Source organism: Caretta caretta, chromosome 5 (genome assembly GCF_965140235.1).
Source record: "Caretta caretta isolate rCarCar2 chromosome 5, rCarCar1.hap1, whole genome shotgun sequence".
Taxonomy (NCBI): domain Eukaryota; kingdom Metazoa; phylum Chordata; order Testudines; family Cheloniidae; genus Caretta; species Caretta caretta.
The window spans coordinates 89231874-89253428 of NC_134210.1; the positions used below are offsets into that span (position 1 = coordinate 89231874).

The 21555-nt window shown below is 40.9% G+C and overlaps 1 protein-coding gene across 1 annotated transcript; it reads left to right on the forward strand.

The window, feature by feature from the left end:
* The first annotated feature begins 9783 nt into the window (after positions 1–9783).
* On the forward strand, positions 9784–14277 carry LOC125636789 (cryptic protein-like). Its single transcript, XM_048850469.2, has 6 exons — positions 9784–10049; positions 10516–10565; positions 10686–10862; positions 11741–11855; positions 11945–12054; positions 13679–14277. Exons 1-6 carry the CDS (start codon positions 10027–10029, stop codon positions 13813–13815), a joined length of 612 nt encoding a protein of 203 aa, XP_048706426.2. The 5' UTR covers positions 9784–10026; the 3' UTR covers positions 13816–14277.
* Positions 14278–21555: the final 7278 nt, after the last annotated feature.

Below are 21555 nucleotides of genomic sequence, written 5' to 3' on the forward strand. Positions count from 1 at the left end.
GGAGGTCAGACTAGATGATCATGATGATCCCTTCTGGCCTTAAAGTCTACAAGTCTATGTCCCCACCCTCCCATCTCAGGCGGAATTTGTTTTGTGCCAGCATGGAGAGAAAAAATGAAAGTCCTATAATTAAACTTGGATATCTCACATGGGAATCCAGAACACTATCTCTTATCCACTGGGAGCTCAGCCTTCTATTCTCTTCCTCTCTCCTTCCTCCTCGTCTTTCAGTGTCATACCTGTTTTCAGTTTTGTTCCCTTCCATTAGACGATTTTGCCTTTCCTGACACTTTTGCCTGAATTCTTTTCCTAAAAAGGCAGAGATTTGTACAAGATCTTCAGCTAGCATCACTGACTTCAATGGAGGCATGCCAGTTTATAGCAGCTGAAGGTCTGGCCTACTCTTTAACCAGATGAATTTAGCCTTGTTTTCATCTCTTCTCCCTCACCCCCACCCCTTTTCTCTGTTTCCTCTTTGGTTATTTTCTCTCTCTTATGCTATTTTATTTAACCTCTCTGTAAGCTCTTCCCATGAGTAAGAAATGTACCAGTCTTGATATTGCAATGCAACTTAATAAACGATGTTTGTAAAATGTCATATAATTACGAAGTATTATAAAGTCCTGCCAGTGTCACAGGTGGCAGTAGAACTTAGGACCTCCTAGTTCCCATCTTGTGGTTAAACACTGACCAGAGAGACTTTTGGGAGCTGATCTGCGCAATTTGTATATTTTAAAATAGATTTTAGAGTTTAGCAAACGGTTCATTCAGGGCCCCAATGTGTCAAATACGGAAATGTTCAGAGGCACAAAATCACATGGTATGAACTGGTGAACATGTTGGCTTAATTTTCTGTGAATATAATATACATAACGTAGCTATTTTTCCCACGCAAAGTATTTTTACCTCCTTGACTTTAGCCTAACTCCCTAAAGGAATTCATCCCCTGGCAGCTGGTTCCTGTATCAGTGTGATTAAGTGCCTTTTAGGGCTAGAGGTACACCATTTCAATCATTTCCTTTTCTGGTTACTGTAGATGTTTTGGCTTTTAGAGTGCGTCTGTGCAGAGAGCACAAAAACAAATACCATTAAACGTGTTTTAAATTAATTGCCTTCTTGGCGGTTGTTTTGATACCTACAAGCACTATGCAATATTTCTTTAGCGTGTTACAGAGCCATACTTAAGAAGGGAATGTCTTACAATTCACAGCCACTCGGATTCTGTAAGAGAAGGAATTAACCAGGCATATTTCAACAAACAGTAGGTGAAGGCTATATAATTAACTGTCATAAGAAGGCATATAAGGTAAGGGCCTGATCCTTTAATCATTTACACCCATATCCTAAAAGGAATCTAACTCCTATTGATTTTAATGGGAGTTAGGCACCTAAATACCTTTGAGGGTCTGGGCCTTAAACATGTGAGTATGACACATATGACAGGTTTCAGAGTAACAGCCGTGTTAGTCTGTATTCGCAAAAAGAAAAGGAGTAAAGGTGCCACAAGTACTCCTTTTCTTTTTATTCATATGAATAGTCCCAGTGAAGGCAATGCAAACTGATCCACATGAGGGATCCCCTATGCAACTGCAGGAAGCCCTTTGTACCATAAGGCTCAGCATGGCTAGACCCATAGGCCTGTATGGAGCCCCACATAAGTCAAGTATATGGGTGTCTACCTGAGTGAATCCAGTTGCATTGACTTCAGTGGGTCTATTCAGGTGAGTAAAGTTATGTACCAGTATAAGTTTTTTTATTTCACTCCCCCCCAGGATTCAGGGTTTTTCCCTCCCCTTCATCCCCTCCATTTTCCCTGAAGAAGATGGAGGTTGGTATAGTCTTTTGAAATTAGAGTCTATTCAGTCTATAAGCAGACTACATTTACTCAAAGCTGGTTGGGATGTCATGTCAGAAGGTTTCAAGCATACCATGTAACCATTTAAGCGCAAACACAATTAAAAGCTTGCTGTTCCTCACTAATCTCAACAAACAAATGATTAAAACAACACTGATCACTTAAATTTGTAACCCCTCTAGCCAAAAAAAGGAAAAGTAATTTCAAAAGGATAATTCCCAAGTTAAGCTTTAACGTGTTATTCTGAGTTTGAACAGCTTTCCCTAAGAACCTGATTCTATCTGTATAGCTCTTCCAAAGATCTTTGTTGCTTTTCTGTTCCACCCCTTTAATCTTCTTGTCAATTTACAACATTCAAGCACATTGAAGTGACCCATTGCTGAAAGAGAGACAATTCTATTCATTCTGTAGTCCTAGGTCTGCTTTAACTACTTGAAACAACTGCTTTATTTCCAGATCATGCTTTTGGCTTTACTTCTGGCTTTTTTAGTTCCATCTGCACTGGATGATTTTTGCATAGTCACTGCCAGTTCATGCACCTGGGCAGCCTGTAAAAGACTTAGGCCACAAACTTTCAAAACTGGCTTTTGATATGGGGTGCTCCATTTTTAAGAGCTCAGATTCAGATGCTAAAAGGAGCAACTTCTGAAATTTTGGCTTCCAGGTCAACACATAAATGTGTTCCCAAGAACTGCACAGACATTCCAGCTATTGCTAGAAGTATACCAGGTATGATGTGAACAAATTTTGACAACACCTCTGCCCACACAGCTTTAGTTCAGACAGTTGCTGCACTAATGTGGAACAGAACCCAAATGCATTACAACTGCACCAATTCAACAGATCCTCCCAGCACAAACCCATTGTTCTCTTGCTCACCCCTTCAGTGACCACTCCTGATAAGGGTTCCTCAGCAATCTGGGCATCTTCCCAGGGTGCCATGTGGTGATCCTACAAGAATTCTGTTGTCTGTTCTTTGAACTTACTTCGACTACTTAGTACCTATCTCATCATCAACTTCCACTTCTGTGATATTGCTGCATTGTTGTACCAAGCCACCTAGTGCTTTTGGATTTGAAACCATTATTTCCTAACAAAGATGTTCTAGGACCATGCTGACAGCTGGCCTAAGAAGAATGCCAGCCCCCAGTCCTCACTAGGATCTGCTAATGAGACAATCTATTCAGAACTGAACTTTGCCATTCAGAACAACTTAGTGTACACCAAATATTTCAGAGTATGCCTTACATGCAGAGTTAACTTGGGTGAACAGCCAAATACAAAGCCATACACAAGTTACTGTGTCTTCACTGGTGCTACACTCACGCTCTTGTGTTGCTAGGACTTCTGGGAGCATATCCAAGATGTTTTTGAGCTGTAGTAAGGTAAGCTGCTTTATGATTCTTCCCAAGTGAATTATGGGAGAATGTGTCTGTCCTTCTGGGCATATGGAGGGGAAGGAGCTGTGGGAAAGCACTGGAAGACTATCAACACCTGCAGTGGTTATCCTGCATCTCACTGCTAAGTGGGTTGTTTCCCAGTCAGAGTGAAAAGGTCACTCCGGTTTTAGCCAATAGCTCCACACAAGCTAGCTAGCTCAAACTGAAAACACCACCAATCTTGGGTAAGAGGATTTGTGTGTGTGGACCAGAGGAGAGTTAGGGGAAACTCCCAATTAAGAGCCCAACTTAACTCTGCAGTGAAGACCCACTGTGATACCTACAATGTCAGAATGAATTTAGCATTAATGCAGTGCCAGAATAAAATGAAAAACCATAAAGGGGAGTTCAATAAGGCACAGGACAACAACAGATCACTAGGATGACACTCCCACTCCTTTTCAGGCTATTATTGAGCCTAAGGCACCCACTCAGCCTCCCATGATGCAGGACATTAGAGAGTCACCTGGTAGAATGGTGATGGAGGAGGATAAGATAAGATACAGATAAGTGGTGTGGCAATGAATTGGACCAGGAATGTGACCAAAAGTCCATAACCTGTTGCTGTCCCAGCTCCCTACTGATTGAGACTAGAGCCTCAAAAAGATTTTCATCAAAGCATTTTTGTAATGGAAAATGGTTTTTCAGTCAAAACAAAATTAATGGGATATTTTCATTTTGGTCAAAATTTTCTTGTTTTTCTAGAAAAAAATGAAAACATGTTTTTTACAAACCAAACATTTCAGGTTTTGTTAAGGGTTTTTTTTTTTTTTTTTTGGTTCCTCCTTCTGCCCATTTCTTTTTTCTGTACCGTTCCCCCACCACACACACACACGCACACATACACACACAGAGTTTTTCCAGTAGAAAACAGGGGAAAGGCAAGGGGAAAAACTCAAAAAAACCATACATTTTTTTAAAACAGAAATCGACATCTTTTGTTTCATTCAAAATTTTTCGTGGAAAATATATAGCATTTTTCAGCCTGCTCAATTTGAGACCAAACAGTAGACTTAGATAAAAGAAGACCCCCCAGATAACGTAGAATATTTGTTACTAAACTGATTTCACTCTATGTGTGCATGGGCAGGCAGTAAGAAATAGAGTCATTGCAAGGGCAGATCTAGCCATCATTTAGAGCAGAACTCCCCATCCTCTCCTCACACCACTTCCAAGGAGGGCAAGGATTCCCCCTGGGGTTTCCTCACTAGTTGTTATAGTTGTTTCCCCAGCACAGTAATATCACCTCAGCCTAGCTTGGACTGCCTTTCATCCATATCCTGATCTCAGAAAGACACAGAGAGAAGTGGGTCCAATAAAAGATATTATGTCACCCATCTTGTCTCTCTAGAGAGACACTGGGTTATTCACTCCTTTGCATCAGTCAGGTCCAATGGGATGAAAATATAGAGTAGATTATCACATGCACAGGGAATATACCACAACCCATGTATTCCAAAAAAGGTCTTGTCTGTAAGGAGAATTGCACCAGTTTACTTAATGGCATGAATTTAAATACATTTAGTTAAATGGGTGCAATCCCCTGCCTGGGGGATCTTATTTTGCTTTAAGACTGGATTAGTTCAGTTTAGGTTAAATCAGTTTGAAATAGGGTTAAGCTAAACTAAAATATGCCACTCAAACTGAAGTAAGAGCATCCACACAAGCGTTTCACTGGTTTAACTTAACTACTGTAATTAAACCATTGCAAGTTTGTATGTAGAAGAGTCCTAAATTCCTTAACTGCTTCATATTGAGCAGAACGGGTGAAAAAGACAGATCCCTATGGTACCCCACATGAGAGATCCCTTGGGACAGAAGAGCAATTTTGACCAGCTTTTGGTTTGGGGAGGTAGAGAATAGATGTAACTAGAACATTTGATTGAACACTTGTAAGCTGTAAAGTGAACAAACAGACACCTCCTACAATAGAGAAATTATTAGACCCTGGGCTGCTCTTGGAAGTTGTAGAAGCAGCTGTAGCTAAAAAAGCCTCTAGCTAGAAAAATACTAATCTTCCTTTCCAATGCAACCCTTGGTAACTATGCTATTAATAGCCCATGTGCAGTTTGATTCATCTCCAGCTGGGTTTCAGAGTGATCTTAGATATTTTGCACTTTCATCAGATGCGCATTGAGGACTCTATGTATTGCCATGCAACTTGCATTGTGGATTTCTCAATCCCAAATGAGTATTCCCCCAAGAGGTAATTGTTTTCCATTACTTCTTATCCTAGCTCGCCAACTTGACCCTGTTCTACCAGCAGATCTGGTCCTAACCCTAAAGTGGAATTCAAGCCTGTAAATCACCCTACCCAGCAGACACTTTAGTTGGACCTAAATCAGGAACTGATAGGAATACCATGCTCTGAGTGTCTCTAGCCTCTGTTTGCCAGAAGCTGGGAGTGGCCGACAGGGGATCACTCGATGATTGCCTGTTCTGTTCATAACCTCTGAAGCACCTGGCATTGGCCGCTGTCGGAAGACAGGATACCGGGCTAGATGGATCATTGGTCTGACCCAATCTGGCCATTCTTATGTTCTTATATTGGCAACATCCCTAGTCTAAAATCTCCTTACTCCTGAGCTGAGTCAATATTCCCAGCATGGAGTCCAGGCAGTTAGTGATACCCGAATTCTCCAGTTCCTGCCTTCTGTCCCACCTCATTCTCTGCTGATATCCTGACAATGGCTTCCTCAGGTGCCAATAGATTTGTCGAAGCTAGGACAGCTGTCAGAACAACTATGCAAGATGCCTCAATTCCTTTGGGATGTGCTCTATACTAGAGATTAATGCAGAAAGTGGAGGGTCCTTAATCTTCCAGAATAACCTGCTGCTTATACATTAGGGACCTGTGCTGGGAATTGTGAGATAGGTACCTTGGGAGACCCACATGCACTGATATATTAATTTCTGAAAGGAAAGGCTTTGTCCTGTGCCCTGATAAAATAATTTTGTGTGGACATGCTGCTGAACTCATCTACATAAAACAGGTAGGTAAGTGGAGGCTCACTGAACCCCTCCCAGAACAAACTGTACTAGAAACACCTAACTAATGTTTAACCATCAAAAAACTCTCTAGCAGAGATAGAGCTTGATTGAAACTGTTAGGACCAGTTCCTCCTGTCTCCATTCTTATCTTGTTTACAGCTGATAGGAGGTGGTGGGCTTGCTCTCATGATGGGTTTCTCTCAGATTCTTGTGCATAAGCAATTGCTTTCTGGTAGATTTTGTTGACAACAAACATTGGAGGCAGTTTCATGCCAAACTCCTCTCTATAAGGCAAAAGTGGCATCCTAGCTATGTCTGTGGTCTCAGTCCATACATGTGCCCTTTCTGTGTGACTGCAGTGAGAAGGAAGAAAGGAATAAGGTAACATGGTGAGAAACATTTATCAATTCTTGGTTTCAGAGTAGCAGCCATGTTAGTCTGTATCCGCAAAAAGAAAAGGAAGACTTGTGGCACCTTAGAGACTAACAAATTTATTTGAGCATAAGCTTTCGTGAAGTGAGCATAAGCTTTCCGATGAAGTGAGCTGTAGGTCACAAAAGCTTATGCTCAAATAAATTTGTTAGTCTCTAAGGTGCCACAAGTCCTCATTTATCAATTGATTTACAGCTCTCTGGGCCATCAAATCTTTCACTCCTTAGGGCTGACTTCAGATCTTAAACAAATGGCACAAAGTGTGAAGATGCATCTATATTTCTTTACAAGCATCCCCTTTTTAAAGTTACCTCTCGTATAAAACGGGGGTCTTGATACCAAAAAAGTAGTGCGACATCACTGACATTTGAATCGGGGTTACATTTACTAAAAAAACTATTACCGGTAAGTATTCGGTCTCCATGTTTATTTTGCCATGTTTACATTTTCTGGCTTCCATCTGTGGTGAGGGAGAAAAGCAGTAAACTGGGTCTTGAGTGATAGTGTGGCAGTTAGCTTTATTTTCTAAAGGTTTCAAACTAAAGGGACACTGGCATGTAGATTAATTAATTAATGTTTCATCTAATAATAATAATAATAAATTATTAAATGCATTTATCTAGTGCTTTACTTCTTGAACTCAAAACAGTATCCTCATTTTACACTTATGGAAAATAAGGCATGGAATTGGAGATTCAATTAGAATCAAAGGAATTTAATGAGTTTGATTTAAAAACAAACATTGGGAAAACACTTTATTGAAATATTCCTCAGCAGCGTTAAAAACCAAACACTGTTAGTACATGCAAACCTGACACTGCCTAGTTTAATTACCTTGCCCAAGCTGCCTGAAACACATTATGGCCCAGATTCAGGGAAGCATCCCTGAGCATGTACTTGAGCATGTACTTAATTTAAGGTCAATAGGATTAAGCAAATGGCTAAACCTAAGTACGTGCTTAAGTGCTGTCCTGAAAAGAGTTGGACTTGAGCCCAGGCTTAAGTGCTTTTCCGAGCTGGATCCAAAAGGAGCAGACAGCAAAAATCGTGAAAGAGTAAACTAGATTTTAAAAGTTATTCCAGTCTAATCTAAGATACTATTAACTCAGGTAAGGATTCTGTTTTTCTGACATTATTTAAATAGACACAGTCACGATAAAAATAAAAGTCTCAATTCTAGATTCTATGTCATTGGTATACCCACACCATACAATTGGATCAAATTATGCTCTGAGTTACTCTGGATTTACAGTGCTGGCTGGTCTACACACAAACTTGCACCCAAATGGCAAAGAGTTAATTACAACAGACTGGGTTATTTTGGTGCAAGTCTGTGCTCTGGAACGAAAGTGGTTAATGCTGATTTAGCGAAAAGTGGTAACACGCCTAAATTAGAATACAGGCAACTAAAACTGAGCTAAAAGTCCTGCCTCTGCACTGAGGAAAAGGTTGAACTTTGGTTCAGTTTAGCCAGCAGGTGGTATCTAAGGCTTTGCTACAAAAAAGGTGTGTTTTTACATCGTTAGCTATCTCAATGTAAATTCTAGTGAAGAAAAGACATGGGTAGTTTTTTTTACTTCAGTGTTGCTGGTTGAGGTCAACCTCAGGTTTTGCTAATGAACAGTAGGGACACATTTTCTTCCCTTATCCACACTGCACACAATGAGAATAAATTGCGTAACTGACTGGTGGTCACTGCAAAATGTATGGAGCCTGATTCTCCCCTGCTTGCACTTTGGGTAGTCATTTGCACCCGTGATAAGTGATTCTAAAGTGGTAGTTTTACAACCACCTTCCGTTGTCTTTGCACAGTTGTATTTGACTTTTCAAGGAAACAGGGAATTGGATCCATCATCTGCCAGATCAGTGTGTTCTTCGTACCCTGTGATGGCATCTCCATAAATGTGGTTTACCCACGATGTTTAGAGCAAGCAAAATTATATCTTGATTATGGTATCAGAAAGAGAGAGAGCTCTGTAGGCAATTTACTAAGTTCAATTTACAGTTGACATTGGAATGAATTGGTTAGTCTCTAAGGTGCCACAAGTACTCCTTTCTTTTTGCAGATACAGACTAACACGGCTGCTACTCTGAAACCTGTCATTGGAATTAATAGTGATGCCCTTGATGCTCCCCCAATGCATAGCCACTGTTTAGGTGGATGGCTACATGAGTGTTACAAATGTTTCATCAAAATTAAGGCTCCAAATGCAAAACTTAACTCTCATTGACAATATATGGATTTGTGACACTCTCTGGAGAACTTTGGGTGCAGGAGTCAAAAATAAATTACACTGCATGATGTCAGAGCTATTTGAACCATAATGTTTCAGACAAATATTACTTCCTCACATTGTCTTGTTATAGTTATGCTAGTCAGTTACATCTAATAAAGAAATTATGAAGAGACCAATTTAGGAGCAAGCAAGGAGGGACATAGTAGGCATAAAAAAGTTTGAATATAGATCCACATGTAATATGAAAATTATGTATATACACACATATATACTTCTGCCCTTAAAGAGCACAAAGATTCACCAGAATGTGTTTCTTTTCTGTAGCTGTCTCTTCAACAGGGTAGAATTTCACTGACTGTGTTCATAAAATGAAGGAACCCCTATATTTATAGATTAAATTAAAAGGATAATGTTATATGATAACTTATGTTAACATAAGTTACATGATCAGCGATATATCGGATTTGCAATAGAGGATCACACCATTAAATTTAGTCTCCAGCCTCTGTCAGTGCCCAATAACTGTTGTTACAGAAGGCAACGAATTGAATTAAATCACATCATACATTGAGGCCCACACACTCTAAACTTGCATGCCTAAAGTGGGTGCTCCCTCTTTTTGAAAATCATGACCTTTACTGAAGTCCTAAAAATGGATTTAGGTACTGAACTTTAGGCATCCAATGACCTGATCCCCCAATTCACTGCGTGCAAACAGAAACTGATGTAAATAGCACTTTTTGCTCCACCTCCAGCAAGCTGTGTGTGAGTTAGGGGTGGGGTGGACGAGCAAACTCAGAGAAATGATAAGTGACTGTCTGTCACTACCTCAGTGAGGATCTACAAGCTGCAGAGCTGGGAACTATGTCTCCTCTATATTGCTATGGTCTGGAGATAAAAGGAAAAGTTTCCTCCGTTTTCTCTTCTCTGCTCTTTATCCTGTCTCTTGATGGAGCAGTCACAGTGTATGGTATGAAGATTGCTGCATGTAACAGCCTAGACTGATCTACCTTGGAATCGTGCATCTAGTCAAGCTGCTGAGAATCACACTAGAATTGCAGAGTGACGGACAATGTACCGGGGACAGCATGTTCGGTAAGGAGATCTGCCTGCCAATTACTTTCTACAATCTGGGAATCATTTGATTTGAGTCCAACTCTCTTTATATCATTCAGAGCAGACAATTTTAAACAAGAGTAACAGTTGAAACAATGTATTTGTGAACTTCAGTTCAAATGAAGATTAAATGCCTACTTTTGTCTTCCGTGCTTTTGTAATGGGTTACCTGACTAATAGCCCAGCTGTACTCAACAACTGTACATAGCAACTTGAAAACAAGTAGGAATCTGTGGTATTATGAAGGGAAACTAGATTTATACCTACACAGTTGTTTTCATTGACATGTTTATTTTGTGGTGTGCTAATTTGAATGATTGGTATTACACTACCTGTAGCCGATCAGCCTCTGTATATTTTTAATAATAATTCATTTCAGTTGTCAACAATGTGCTTCATAATTTTTATGTCCATAAACTGATTTCATCTTTTTTGATTTTTGTAGAATTCTTTTCACTGTGAGTCTGGCCTTGCAAGTCATTCATTATGGAAAAGGTAAGGGGAGCTTCATTTTTCCCATCTCTTTTAGTTTGCTAGTTTTCCTGAATACATAATGTGTGTTGCTCATTTCAACCTGTTCTTTCCCTCCCCTGCCGATTTCACTACCTTTCCAAGGCCGTGAAAAAGAGGCGCATAAAAGTGATGGAGAAAATGTGCATGCAACAGCCCAAAAGCAACAGCCAAAAAATCAAGGCACTACTCTAAATATGTTTAATGACATGAATCGGAGTGATGAGAGCAGCAAGCAACAGAGTTCGAGGACTTTTGTACCTTTCACTGGGCTTACAGATAGTAGGTTACATTTATATACCATCATGTGTGCGCGGTGCTGTAATATTGCTATATTAACCATTTGCAAGGTGTCTTCATAAGCATTCATTCACCGTAAATAACCCTTTGCAGACTGTCCTCCTAAGCGCTAACTAGGCTGGATTCTGATCGCTTAAACTGGACAATTTAGAAATCCCTGTGTATTACTATTTTTAAAGTGGGCATAGAAAATTAAGGTTGAACTAGGTTTCTTCCATCTACAAAACCACTGTCAAGGATAAAGACAATAAGTGCAAAAGTTGGTCTTACAAATGAGATGTGCACTAGCCGAACTGTTTTTTAAATGATTTTCTGTTTTATGGTTATGGTTAAAAATTCTCTTTAAATTGAAATTTTAATCATTTTCATTTAAGAGTGACTGTCTGTAAACAAACAGTAACACCCAAAAACAACTGCAGATTTTTGCTTCTCATCTCATCACAAAGTTCTGGGTGAGAGAATCCAACCCAGTCAGATCTCATTAGTTTCTGTTGCATGGCAGAGTAAAGCTGAGTGACAGTGCTAAAGAACAACCCTGATTTATAAGTGTGACTGAAATCTGCCTCTGTCAAAGTGAAATATTTCAGTTCCACACAGACTTCTTCTGTAGACGTTGTCAGGAGTTGCTTCTTGACCATCCTGTAATCCCTAGTAGTTTGCTTTTAATCCTTAACTAAACAAACTCAGCTTAACTGAACAAACATTCCTAACAGGCAGCTAATTTTATTGCCCCTAAGGCCAATAACACTAGACAACCCGAAGATCCTTTGGCAGCTACAGAGACTGAAAGAACAAATGAGAAAGGAGGTTGGTTCAAAGTGTTCCTGTTTCTTAGTAAACTGTGGAACATTGTCTTTTAGGTAAAAAACTGAACAGACATTGTTGTCAAAATGGAGGAACCTGTATCCTGGGCAGTTTCTGTGCATGCCCAAAACACTTCACTGGCAGATATTGTGAGCATGATGAGCAGAATAGGTAAGAAAGCAAAGAGGATGGCAGAGATCCTCCAGGTTATTATTGAAGACAAGTAGGGAAATGCAAAACCTTTCTCTTGTCATTGACAGCAACTGTGGCAGCATTGCCCATGGAGTCTGGGTACAAAAGGGTTGTCGATTCTGTCGATGTGGCTATGGGATTCTGCACTGTCTTTCGGAAATAACGCAAGACAACTGTGGTAAGGAGATGGTTATTTCGCTAGTGGGGAATAAATGGGGCTTTTTAGTAGCCACCTGACAACATTATTTCCTGCAGAATTTGCATTTTCAGAGAACATGAAACTTATTCAGTGGCCTGGTCTACTTTTGAGAACACATTAATGTAAGGGTACTTCTACATTTGCACTTCTAAAGCATCTCATCCACAGATCTCAAAGTACTTTGCAAATGTTAGTTAATAAAGCATGAGAACACTCCTGTACAGTAGGGAATTATTTCCCCCATTTCAATTAAAAATTAAAGAGGTTAAATTAGTTGGCCTTTTTTTCAAACACTTAAGTCAATGGGACTATTCATATGTGTAAACTACATGCATACAATTTGCTGGGTCAGAAAGTTTAGAGCCTTCTTGAAAATGGTTACCAACATAAAATACAAATAAAGTCTTTACACTTACTTAGAGCCTTTTGTCAGAGGATCTCACTACATGTTACAAGCTTCACCTCAACTCTTTGGGGCAGGGATAGACTATATTATTCATATTTTATACAGGAGGAAACTAAGGCATCAAGAAGTTAAGAGGCATGCACAAGATCCCATAGGAAGCAGGTGGTAGAGTCAGAATGGGAACCTAGGGGTGGATGAATACCACTTCAATTTGTGTCTTAATCATGAGAGTACTCTTAGGGTATGTCTACACTTAAAACGCTATAGCAGCACCTCACTAGCGCTTCAGAGTAGACACAACTTAGGGCTTGTCTACACTGGCAATTTACAGCGCTGCAACTTTCTTGCTTAGGGGTGTGAAAAATAAATAATGCATCTCCTCCCAGCACAGCAAGTTTCAGCGCTGTACAGCACCAGTATAGACAGCGCACCAGTGCTGGGAGACCTGCTTCCAGTGCTGAGAGCTACGCCCCTCATGGAGGTGGGGTTTTTTTAGAGCGCTGGGAGACCACAGCAAGCCATGTTAAAGCGCTGCCAGTGTAGACTAGCCCTTATTCTGGGAGGAATTCTCCTGTCAGCGTAGTTAACCAAACTCCCCAAGAGGTGGTAGCTAGGTTGACCTAATGCTGTCTACATGGGGACTTTGGCCATCAAACTACACAATTATGGGGTGTGGATTTTTCACACCCCTGAGCAAAGTAGTTATGCCAACCTAATTTTCTAGATTAGACCAGGCCATAGACTTGTAAAGTGTTTTGAAGATTGGTTTAAAGTGCTGTATAAGAACTAGTGTGCAGAATTTTTAGGGCTGAATTACTCAGTTTTTTTTCTGCTTTGTGTGTTAATGGCTATAGAAGGAAGGCTTTTTTCCCTTGAGGAAAGGGTTAACAGTCAACATAAAGAATGACTGCATGCCACTTGCTAACATCTTTGCCAGTGCTTGGTATTTACTTTTGATTATGCTGAGATTAATGCCTGCAAGAGCTGATAAGTGCTATCAGTTGCTTCTCAAACGCTCCTTGATGGCATCCATTCACATCTCTCCTCTGAGAATAGACTTTTTGATCGGCTTTCACATCTGATAGCTTTAACTTAAGTACCTGCAAAGATGTTGGGAGGACATTTCAAAGTCTGTTGAAATCATTCCTATTTCACTCCCATGTTAACTTTTCTTCTTAATTATTATTATTTTCTCAGATCTAAAAATGGAAGAGGAGGAGGAACTCCTCCGGTTACGTTCTAGTGGCCCGAGATCACAGCAAACAATCTGCTCTCTCATTCTCCTCCTCTGCTTCTTCGCATTGCTCTGCAGCCGGCTCCATCAGCAGCTTTGAGACTGGCTATATGAAAGAATATTTATTTAGGACTGAAATCCCCTCGCTTTGAATCAGAGTTTTGCCCATTGACAAAACCATTTTTCTAACAGCCTAAAAGACAAGAGGTGAAATGTACTCTACCTCGGATTTTCCTCTTTAACCTAAAGATACCTCGATTTACTTATCTGCCTGAAAGGGACATGGATTAATTAGCTAACATTAGTAAAGAGCTTAGATTATGAAAAGCACTAAACTGTATGAATGCTATGTATTAATTCTTATTACTACTTCTATCAGGGTCTGATTTAAGCAGTTCTCTAGTTTTGAAGTAAAAAGAAAAAGAGTAAAGTATTCACTCTTCCAGTGGAAGAAACCCCCTGATGTTCTATGCCTTAAGCATTGCAAATTTATAGCTATTATTTCCTTTGTATATATTTAACATTTTATTTAAAAAAATAAAACAAATATTATTTGAAAGGATCCCTCTTGTACTTTTTAATTCAAACCTTATTTCACGATCTTTAAAAAAGGACAGGAGAAAGTTGGAAAGTGGCTGTGGCATTTCCTGTGACTAATTGCTGCTCTTGGGATTCAATCTGAGCAGCTCTCTGGAAATGTGTTGCCCCACCACCAGTGAGCACTTAGGAGTTGATTGTGCCTTGAGATGCAGCCCTGTGTAAGCAGTTGCAATCCCAGAGGTCATAAAATGCTACTGCCCCCAACTAGCAGATTAATTCCTCCAGCCACCCTATATTGACCAGCCAGATCCAAGGCTCTCTGCTCATTCCCCACCCTTCTGCCCACTCCCAACACACCTACATGAGTGGCACGAGTACAGCCTATACTCTTCTCCACTCCAGCAACGGAGATGTGGGTAGGCTGCACAGAGAGATGGAGGTCTCTTTCTGAGAAAGCAAATTCAAGTAAGACATCCATTCTCTAAGGGACAAATCCACACACCAGTGCCCTGACCAAGCATTCTCTAGGAAGGTGGAGTCTGTTTCCTTCCCTCAAAAAAGCTGCAGAGCTCCAAGGAAGCCACTAGTGAGCTGTAGCTCACGAAAGCTTATGCTCAAATAAATTGGTTAGTCTCTAAGGTGCCACAAGTACTCCTTTTCTTTTTGCGAATACAGACTAACACGGCTGCTACTCTGAAACCTGTCACTTTAGTGAGGTGATGCTCGCCATTAAACTCCCTACTCCTAATGTAAAAAGTAGCATTCTCAGCCATAGAGTGCCCCCTCTAGTGTTGGCAGGGTTAAGGGCCTGAAGATCCACAAGGCAGCAAATTCCCTGGCTTATCTCAATCTAAACCTTACATGCCTGTGATCAAGCAAGGAATCACCCATGAAGCTGAGCTCTACAAGATGCTCAGGGCACAGGTCTTTTCCACTCCCCTTGTCCTATGAAACCACCATCCTGCCACCAGGAACCACTGCAACCACAAAGATGGGGCAAAATTTACACCAAAATGGATACATTGTTTTGGAAAAAAATTATTCATTGTGTTATAAATTGGAGTTCTTGGTGATTTGGATTCTGTATCAAACACGCAGATCAAACTATGCATGCCCCATGGAAAAGTTTTCAAGTTTGATATAGAGCATACTTGTTCAGTGTATTATAGATTATATAACTTGTGGGGTAATTGAAATATGCTGTACATTTGAAGACAAATACAAAATGTGTGTAAGTGCACAGTAAATATAATTAGAGTACATCTACTATATAAAACATCCCAAATCACAGTCTTAAATGCTGTAACATAAGTAAGGCATATGGCAGCCAAACAGACATGAGACGCAGGAGTATGTAAGTCTATGTGTACTAACCCTGATGGAACTGTATATTATTGGGCTGTTGGGGCCTGATAGAATTAGACCAATAGAAAGTTCTAGCTAAGCAGCATTCCAGAATTGCTGATTAGGACCAGAGAGGTAAGTGTTTGCCATTAACATCAGTGGAAATCACTAGCTCACTCTAATTGCAAAGATCTGATCATTTAACCTCATTTGGCAGGAAGAGTTGACAAAGAACATAGATTCACCATTTAAAAAATGGTTTAAAAATGCCTGCCCCCTCCATCTCCTGCCCTTATATTCTAAGGAACTGGAAATGTTGAAGATGAGCTCTTGAAGACCTATTTGGATCTACCAGACTAGGTAAGGCATAGCATTCAAGTGATATCTATATTTTGAAAGCCATTTTCCTTCCCTTTGTGTCAGTGCTCCAGACATTGCATGTCAGTGGGTTACTAGAGAATAATGAGGCTAGTTTTCTCTTCTTGGATACTTCCATGGAACAGATCAAGATTTCAGTTTAAAATGAAGCAACGGAGTCCTTAATTCCTTAAGAAAAAAAAGATATGTGGTAGCTGTTCCACATACAGTTTTCCACACACACTAAAATACAAATAGAAGGACTGAAAACTGAAAGCAGCAAGGGACAAAGGAAAGCACATAGTCAGACTCTTTGCCTAGCCCAAAAGCGTCTCCGCTCTTATCTGTCTCCAGCTGTTTAGAAGTGTAGATAAAAGAAAATGCTCCTCCACCCCCACTATGATGGAGGCCTGGGCCATCCTTCTAACAAAGCAATTACAAGCACTTTGGTGAGGTTTGTTTATAGCTAACACTGAAGTTTATTCTACAGCTTCATGCTAACTCTTTTTATAGGTCACTCAGTCAAACATAGCATGTCCTAGCAAACTAGACATCTGTTGCCATAAGTTCATGCATGTGCCTCCATATATGTGGCCACCTCTGGGGAGAAGGGAAACTGTCAAAGGGAAATATTTATCAAATGCTTCACACCTCTCCAGGCCATTAGACTTCTCACTCCTCACAGTTTACCTCAGAACTAAAACAAATGGCACAACCTGTCCTCTAAAGTACTGATCATGCCATCCCTTACAGCATATAATTGGTAAAGACATGAAACCATTCATAAAGGAAACATACCAAAGGGTACAATTGTGACCTGATATGTAGCATCATTGGTATCTTGAAAAAGCAGCTGTCTTGGTGTGGTTTGGTTTTTTGTTTGTTTTGTTTTGTTTCCTGCCTCTTCAGAATTGTCACCATACTTGACTAGGTACCCATGACAATTGTAATACCAAGCCCTAAACTCTCAGAGGTTTGCTCCAATCTATTTTTTAACTTGCTGCCCTTAAAAGGCAGTTGCAGTGATTCTGCAGATTTTGGTAGTACAGAGTGGACCAGGACTTTCCAACACAGTCCTATAAACTCAACTTCCTTCTCCATGAACTGGATATTTTGAGGAGAAAACCAGTGGTGGCTCATGAATAGAGGGCATTAGGACACCATGCCCCCCCCCCAAAATATATGCAAAAGCACACCTAGATATAGGTCTCTGTGTATCACTAAATATGAGTCATGAACACAGCAAGTCTAAAGCAGCCTGCTATAAATTTTCTGAGTTTGTCATTCACGTGCCTGTAGGAGTTCTTCTCCACCTCCATGTGACACATTCATAGTCTGTGCAGTGAGAGGGGTTTGGGGTGCTAGATTCACTGCCCCAGGCTACAGAACCAGGGCCGGCTCCAGGCACCAGTGAACCAAGCAGGTGCCTGGGGTGGCAAATGTAAGGGGGCAGCAGGACATCGGGCTCTGGGGAGGCAATCCGCCCTCGGCGGCGGCGGGAATTCAGCATCTGCTTCGTCACCGCGCATTTCGCGCTCAGCAGCAATTCGGCAGCGGGGACGCGACTCTTCTTTGGTCACCGGCTGCAATTCGCTGGCCGCACCATCTCTCTGCCTCTGTGTTCGGTGGCAAGGTTTTTTGTTTTGTTTTGTTTTTTGCTGCTTTGGGAGGCAAAAACGCTGGAGCCGGCCCTGGACAGAACAGCACTCAAACTGCCCTGTATAGCCCTGCTGGCCTGCTCTAAAAGATACCCAGAGAGCAGACCAGCGGGATCTACACAGGGCTGTTAGAGTTCTGTACAGTCACTGCAGTTTGTGGCTTGAGCCGTGAGTTCAGTGCCACAAATCCAGCTGTGGCCAGCACTGATGACCTCGACCAGCGGCAGCATGAACAGCAGCCTGGGAGTGGAGGGATATGAGGAGTAGTTCTTCACTGCGAGAACCTCCTTCATGAAGCCACAAGCAGCTCTGTCCTGCCCCAGAACCCTGGGTGCTTTTCCTCTCCAGAGCCCCTGCAGCATGCTGTGCTGGGTTGGCCCTGTTGATGGCCACGTCCGTACCAGTCCCAGTTATTCGAGCTGTGCCCTGACTTGACCTGCTTACAGGATGTAATGGGGGGAGAACAGAGGGCCCAGGATGTAGACAGGGAGGTGTGGGGGAGGTCTCAGCTGCTCAGCATCACTGGTGGGAAGGAGAGGAAGGAAGCTGAATGGAGAAAAAATCCTATGCAGGCCCCACTTGCCCCAAAGTTCACCAGCCATCACTGGAGACATCATCAAGTTTAACACTTGTGCTCTCTCTATTGCCCTTCTTAGAGTCTGATTACACTCTTCCTGTGTAGCTGAGATTATAATCATGTGATCCACTCTGATACTGACACCTGCTGTGTCTCCACTGTTTCACTGACTATTTCTGAGGGTAGAGGGAAGAATTTGTAACTGCCCCATAGTGTTAAAAGGTGCACAGTTCAGTCAACTCCTTGTAGAGTCTGATTTCCCAAATTCCTTCCTTCTCATTTAAGATTGTGAAGAAGCTTTTTCCAACTCAACATTGAACATACATTGGTATCAGAAGCCCCGACACACGCCTACCCCTTTTCTCTCCCTCCACCCCCCCCCCCAAGTTAAGACAAAATCATGAGGGTTGGCAACAGTGGATGGCAGAGCCTTATTTGTGCCCTAAGCAACTGATGGCACAGGAAGGATTTAGATTCAGTATCTTTGGTCCCAATATTAAGGTTGAAGTACTTTCTTTGTACAGCACTGAATACCAAGGTGCTGCTTGATTAGATTAGAGGAGTGAATAAGCATCATAAAGGGGACCTCTGGGAAGAATTAAACAATTATTTGTGTGTCTTGGACAGTGCTAAATATATATACTAATATTATTCAACAAATAATCTCAAGTATATGAAATCTTCAAGATTACCATACAGTAGACCTGTCCCTGTTTCACACCCTCAGTAAAGAGATTTCCACCTAAAAACAGTTGAACTTCTTGTAGAATCCACATGATGCCAGTAATTCCTTGAATTGAAAGATAATATGCAAAAAAAGAGAACCAACTATAACAAGTAATATTAAAATCCACTCCCCTATTTTTCATGAGGTGGGAGAATCTCCCCTAAAGATCTCTTGTTTTCCAGATCATTTTGAGGGGATGGTGAAATGTGAGGAGTGCTTCTGGATTTGGGTGACCAGATGTCCCAATTTTATAAGGACAGTCACGATTTTGGGGACTTTTTCTTATATAGGCTCCTATTACCCTCCGCCCCCGTCCCGATTTTTCACACTTGCTGTCTGGTCACCCTATTCTGGATAGAACTGAAAGAGAATTGAAATTGGCATAGAATAATCTCCTGGGCAATGGGGGAAGGATTCTTGATTCTTGCTTTGGTCAGAAATATTTTAGGACATTGGTCATTGGGACCTAGAAGATTCTACACTAAAGAAAAACAAGTAGCTCAGTGTAGAATAGCTCTCTAGAATGGTTTGACTCAGTAATATTCTCTGCTTTCTCACCTAAAATTTCTCCAAAGATTAGGAAGCATGGAATAGTGTCATGTGCTGAACATCTACGAAACATGTTTTCCATCGCCAATGTAAATCCAGTCCCCATTAATCGTGATAGTTCCATGCTGTCTATGAAAACTAAGAGCCAGTCAAATAATAAATCTACTCTGTTCTCAGGTATTATCCTGGAAGGCCCACTCTTTCCACTGAGTGATAAACAAACACTATATCCCACTTTGTAAATACTTAAGATGTTGTGCAACCTCTGTTTAGCACAGAGCTGCCATTCAAGAACTGTATTAAGATTCTGCCCTGTCATAGCGTCCTTTGTTTAGAATGTTTGCATGAGTAATTTCAGAGTAACTGATATGAAACAAACTGCCGGGGCTAAATTTAGTGAGGTGACATAGGAATATTGGCCAGGAACACAGATCTCAATTCATTTTCAGGATCATGTCACCATTGCACCCCAGTCTCACAGCTGAGAATAATACTTGCTGATACTTAACTTTGATTTCCATTTGTAGCAGGTCACCTTGGGAATTTCCCCTCGCTGCTTCAAGTCAATTTCTTCAGCTGATGGGAACTACAGGCAAAAAAGTGCCCTGACTAGGCTTTTAACATGTCCCTTTTAATAGATGCATCCATCACAGAGGAGTTGTGAAAGTAAACTAGAGAAGTAGGCTGGACACTGCAATTATGAAGGAAAGTGAACAGGAGAGAGACAGAGAGGAGACAGTATGCATTTCACTGTTTCTGTGTGGAGGTACAAATGACACCTCTGAGAGAAAACCCATCCAGTACTGAAACACTGTGCATTGCAACATTTCCAGGATAGTAATGATATGCTGCAAAAGCTAATGCAGTGAAGTGCCATACCACGTCCTCCTTTCAGTCAAGCATGCTTGTCATGAGTGATGATAACATTGTATCCCAAATGCTGATCAAAACTACAAGATAAGACATCAAATATTTGTGCTAAAATAGATGCCATTACATTGCCAGTTCAACTATACTTAATAAGAAAACACACCCCCGGAATTAATTGGGAGTTGTGAATGTGTCCGCAATATTAAGGCTGGGACCTTAGATTGTGAAACTAGGAGCAAAGAACATAGATCCCACTTATAAGATGGGATACAATATCCTGGAATGCTGTGACACTGAAATGTACCCAGAGGTAATAGCAGATAACCATCTGAACAAGAGCTCCCAGTGCAAGGTTGTATGTAGATAAAATGCAAATGCAAAACTTGGATGTAAATGCAGAGCATATCAGATAAAAGTAGGGGGGCGGTATAACCTCATATACCTCAAATACGGTGTCCAGTTCTGATCTCGAGGCTTCAAAAAGGATGTTGAAAAATTGGAGCAGGTTCAGAAAAAAGAGCTACGAGAATGATTCAAGGTCTGGAAAACATGCCTTATATTAAGAGACTTAAGAGCTCAGTCTATTTTATTTATCCTAGAGCAGGTAAAGAGGTGACTTGATTACAATCTACAAGTACCTACATGGGGAAAAGATTTCTGATAGTAAATGGCTCTTTAATCTAGCAGAAAAAGGAACAAGATCCAATACCTGGAAGCTGAAACTAGACAAAAATCAGACTAGGAATAGGTTTCAGAGTAACAGCCGTGTTAGTCTGTATTCGCAAAAAGAAAAGGAGTACTTGTGGCACCTTAGAGACTAACCAATTTATTTGAGCATGAGCTTTCGTGAGCTCCGATGAAGTGAGCTGTAGCTCACGAAAGCTCATGCTCAAATAAATTGGTTAGTCTCTAAGGTGCCACAAGTACTCCTTTTCTTTTTGAGACTAGGAATAATGCTCCAATTTTTAACAGTGAGGATAATTAAATATTGGAACAGTTTACAGAGGGATGTGGTGGCTTCTCCATCCCTTGAAGTCTCTAAATCAAGACTTGATATATTTCTGAAAGTGAGGTTGATGCAGAAATTCCTGCAGCTGTGCGAAGAAAGGTAGTTTTGTTTCAATATTTTGAAATTCTCTGTAAAAAGGAATGAAGCCCCAGCTGTGGGACAGTTCACCTGGGAGACTGCCCTAGAGCCATGGAGGGCCAGCCACAAAC

What these genes read in the sequence shown, in the direction of transcription:
- LOC125636789 (XM_048850469.2), top strand. Translation starts at nt 10,027, where the DNA reads ATGTACCGGGGACAGCATGTTCG. An exon ending in TACCGGGGACAGCATGTTCG is followed by an intron (nt 10,050 to 10,515) that starts GTAAGGAGATCT and finishes TGATTTTTGTAG; the next exon opens with AATTCTTTTCACTGTGAGTC. An exon ending in AGTCATTCATTATGGAAAAG is followed by an intron (nt 10,566 to 10,685) that starts GTAAGGGGAGCT and finishes TACCTTTCCAAG; the next exon opens with GCCGTGAAAAAGAGGCGCAT.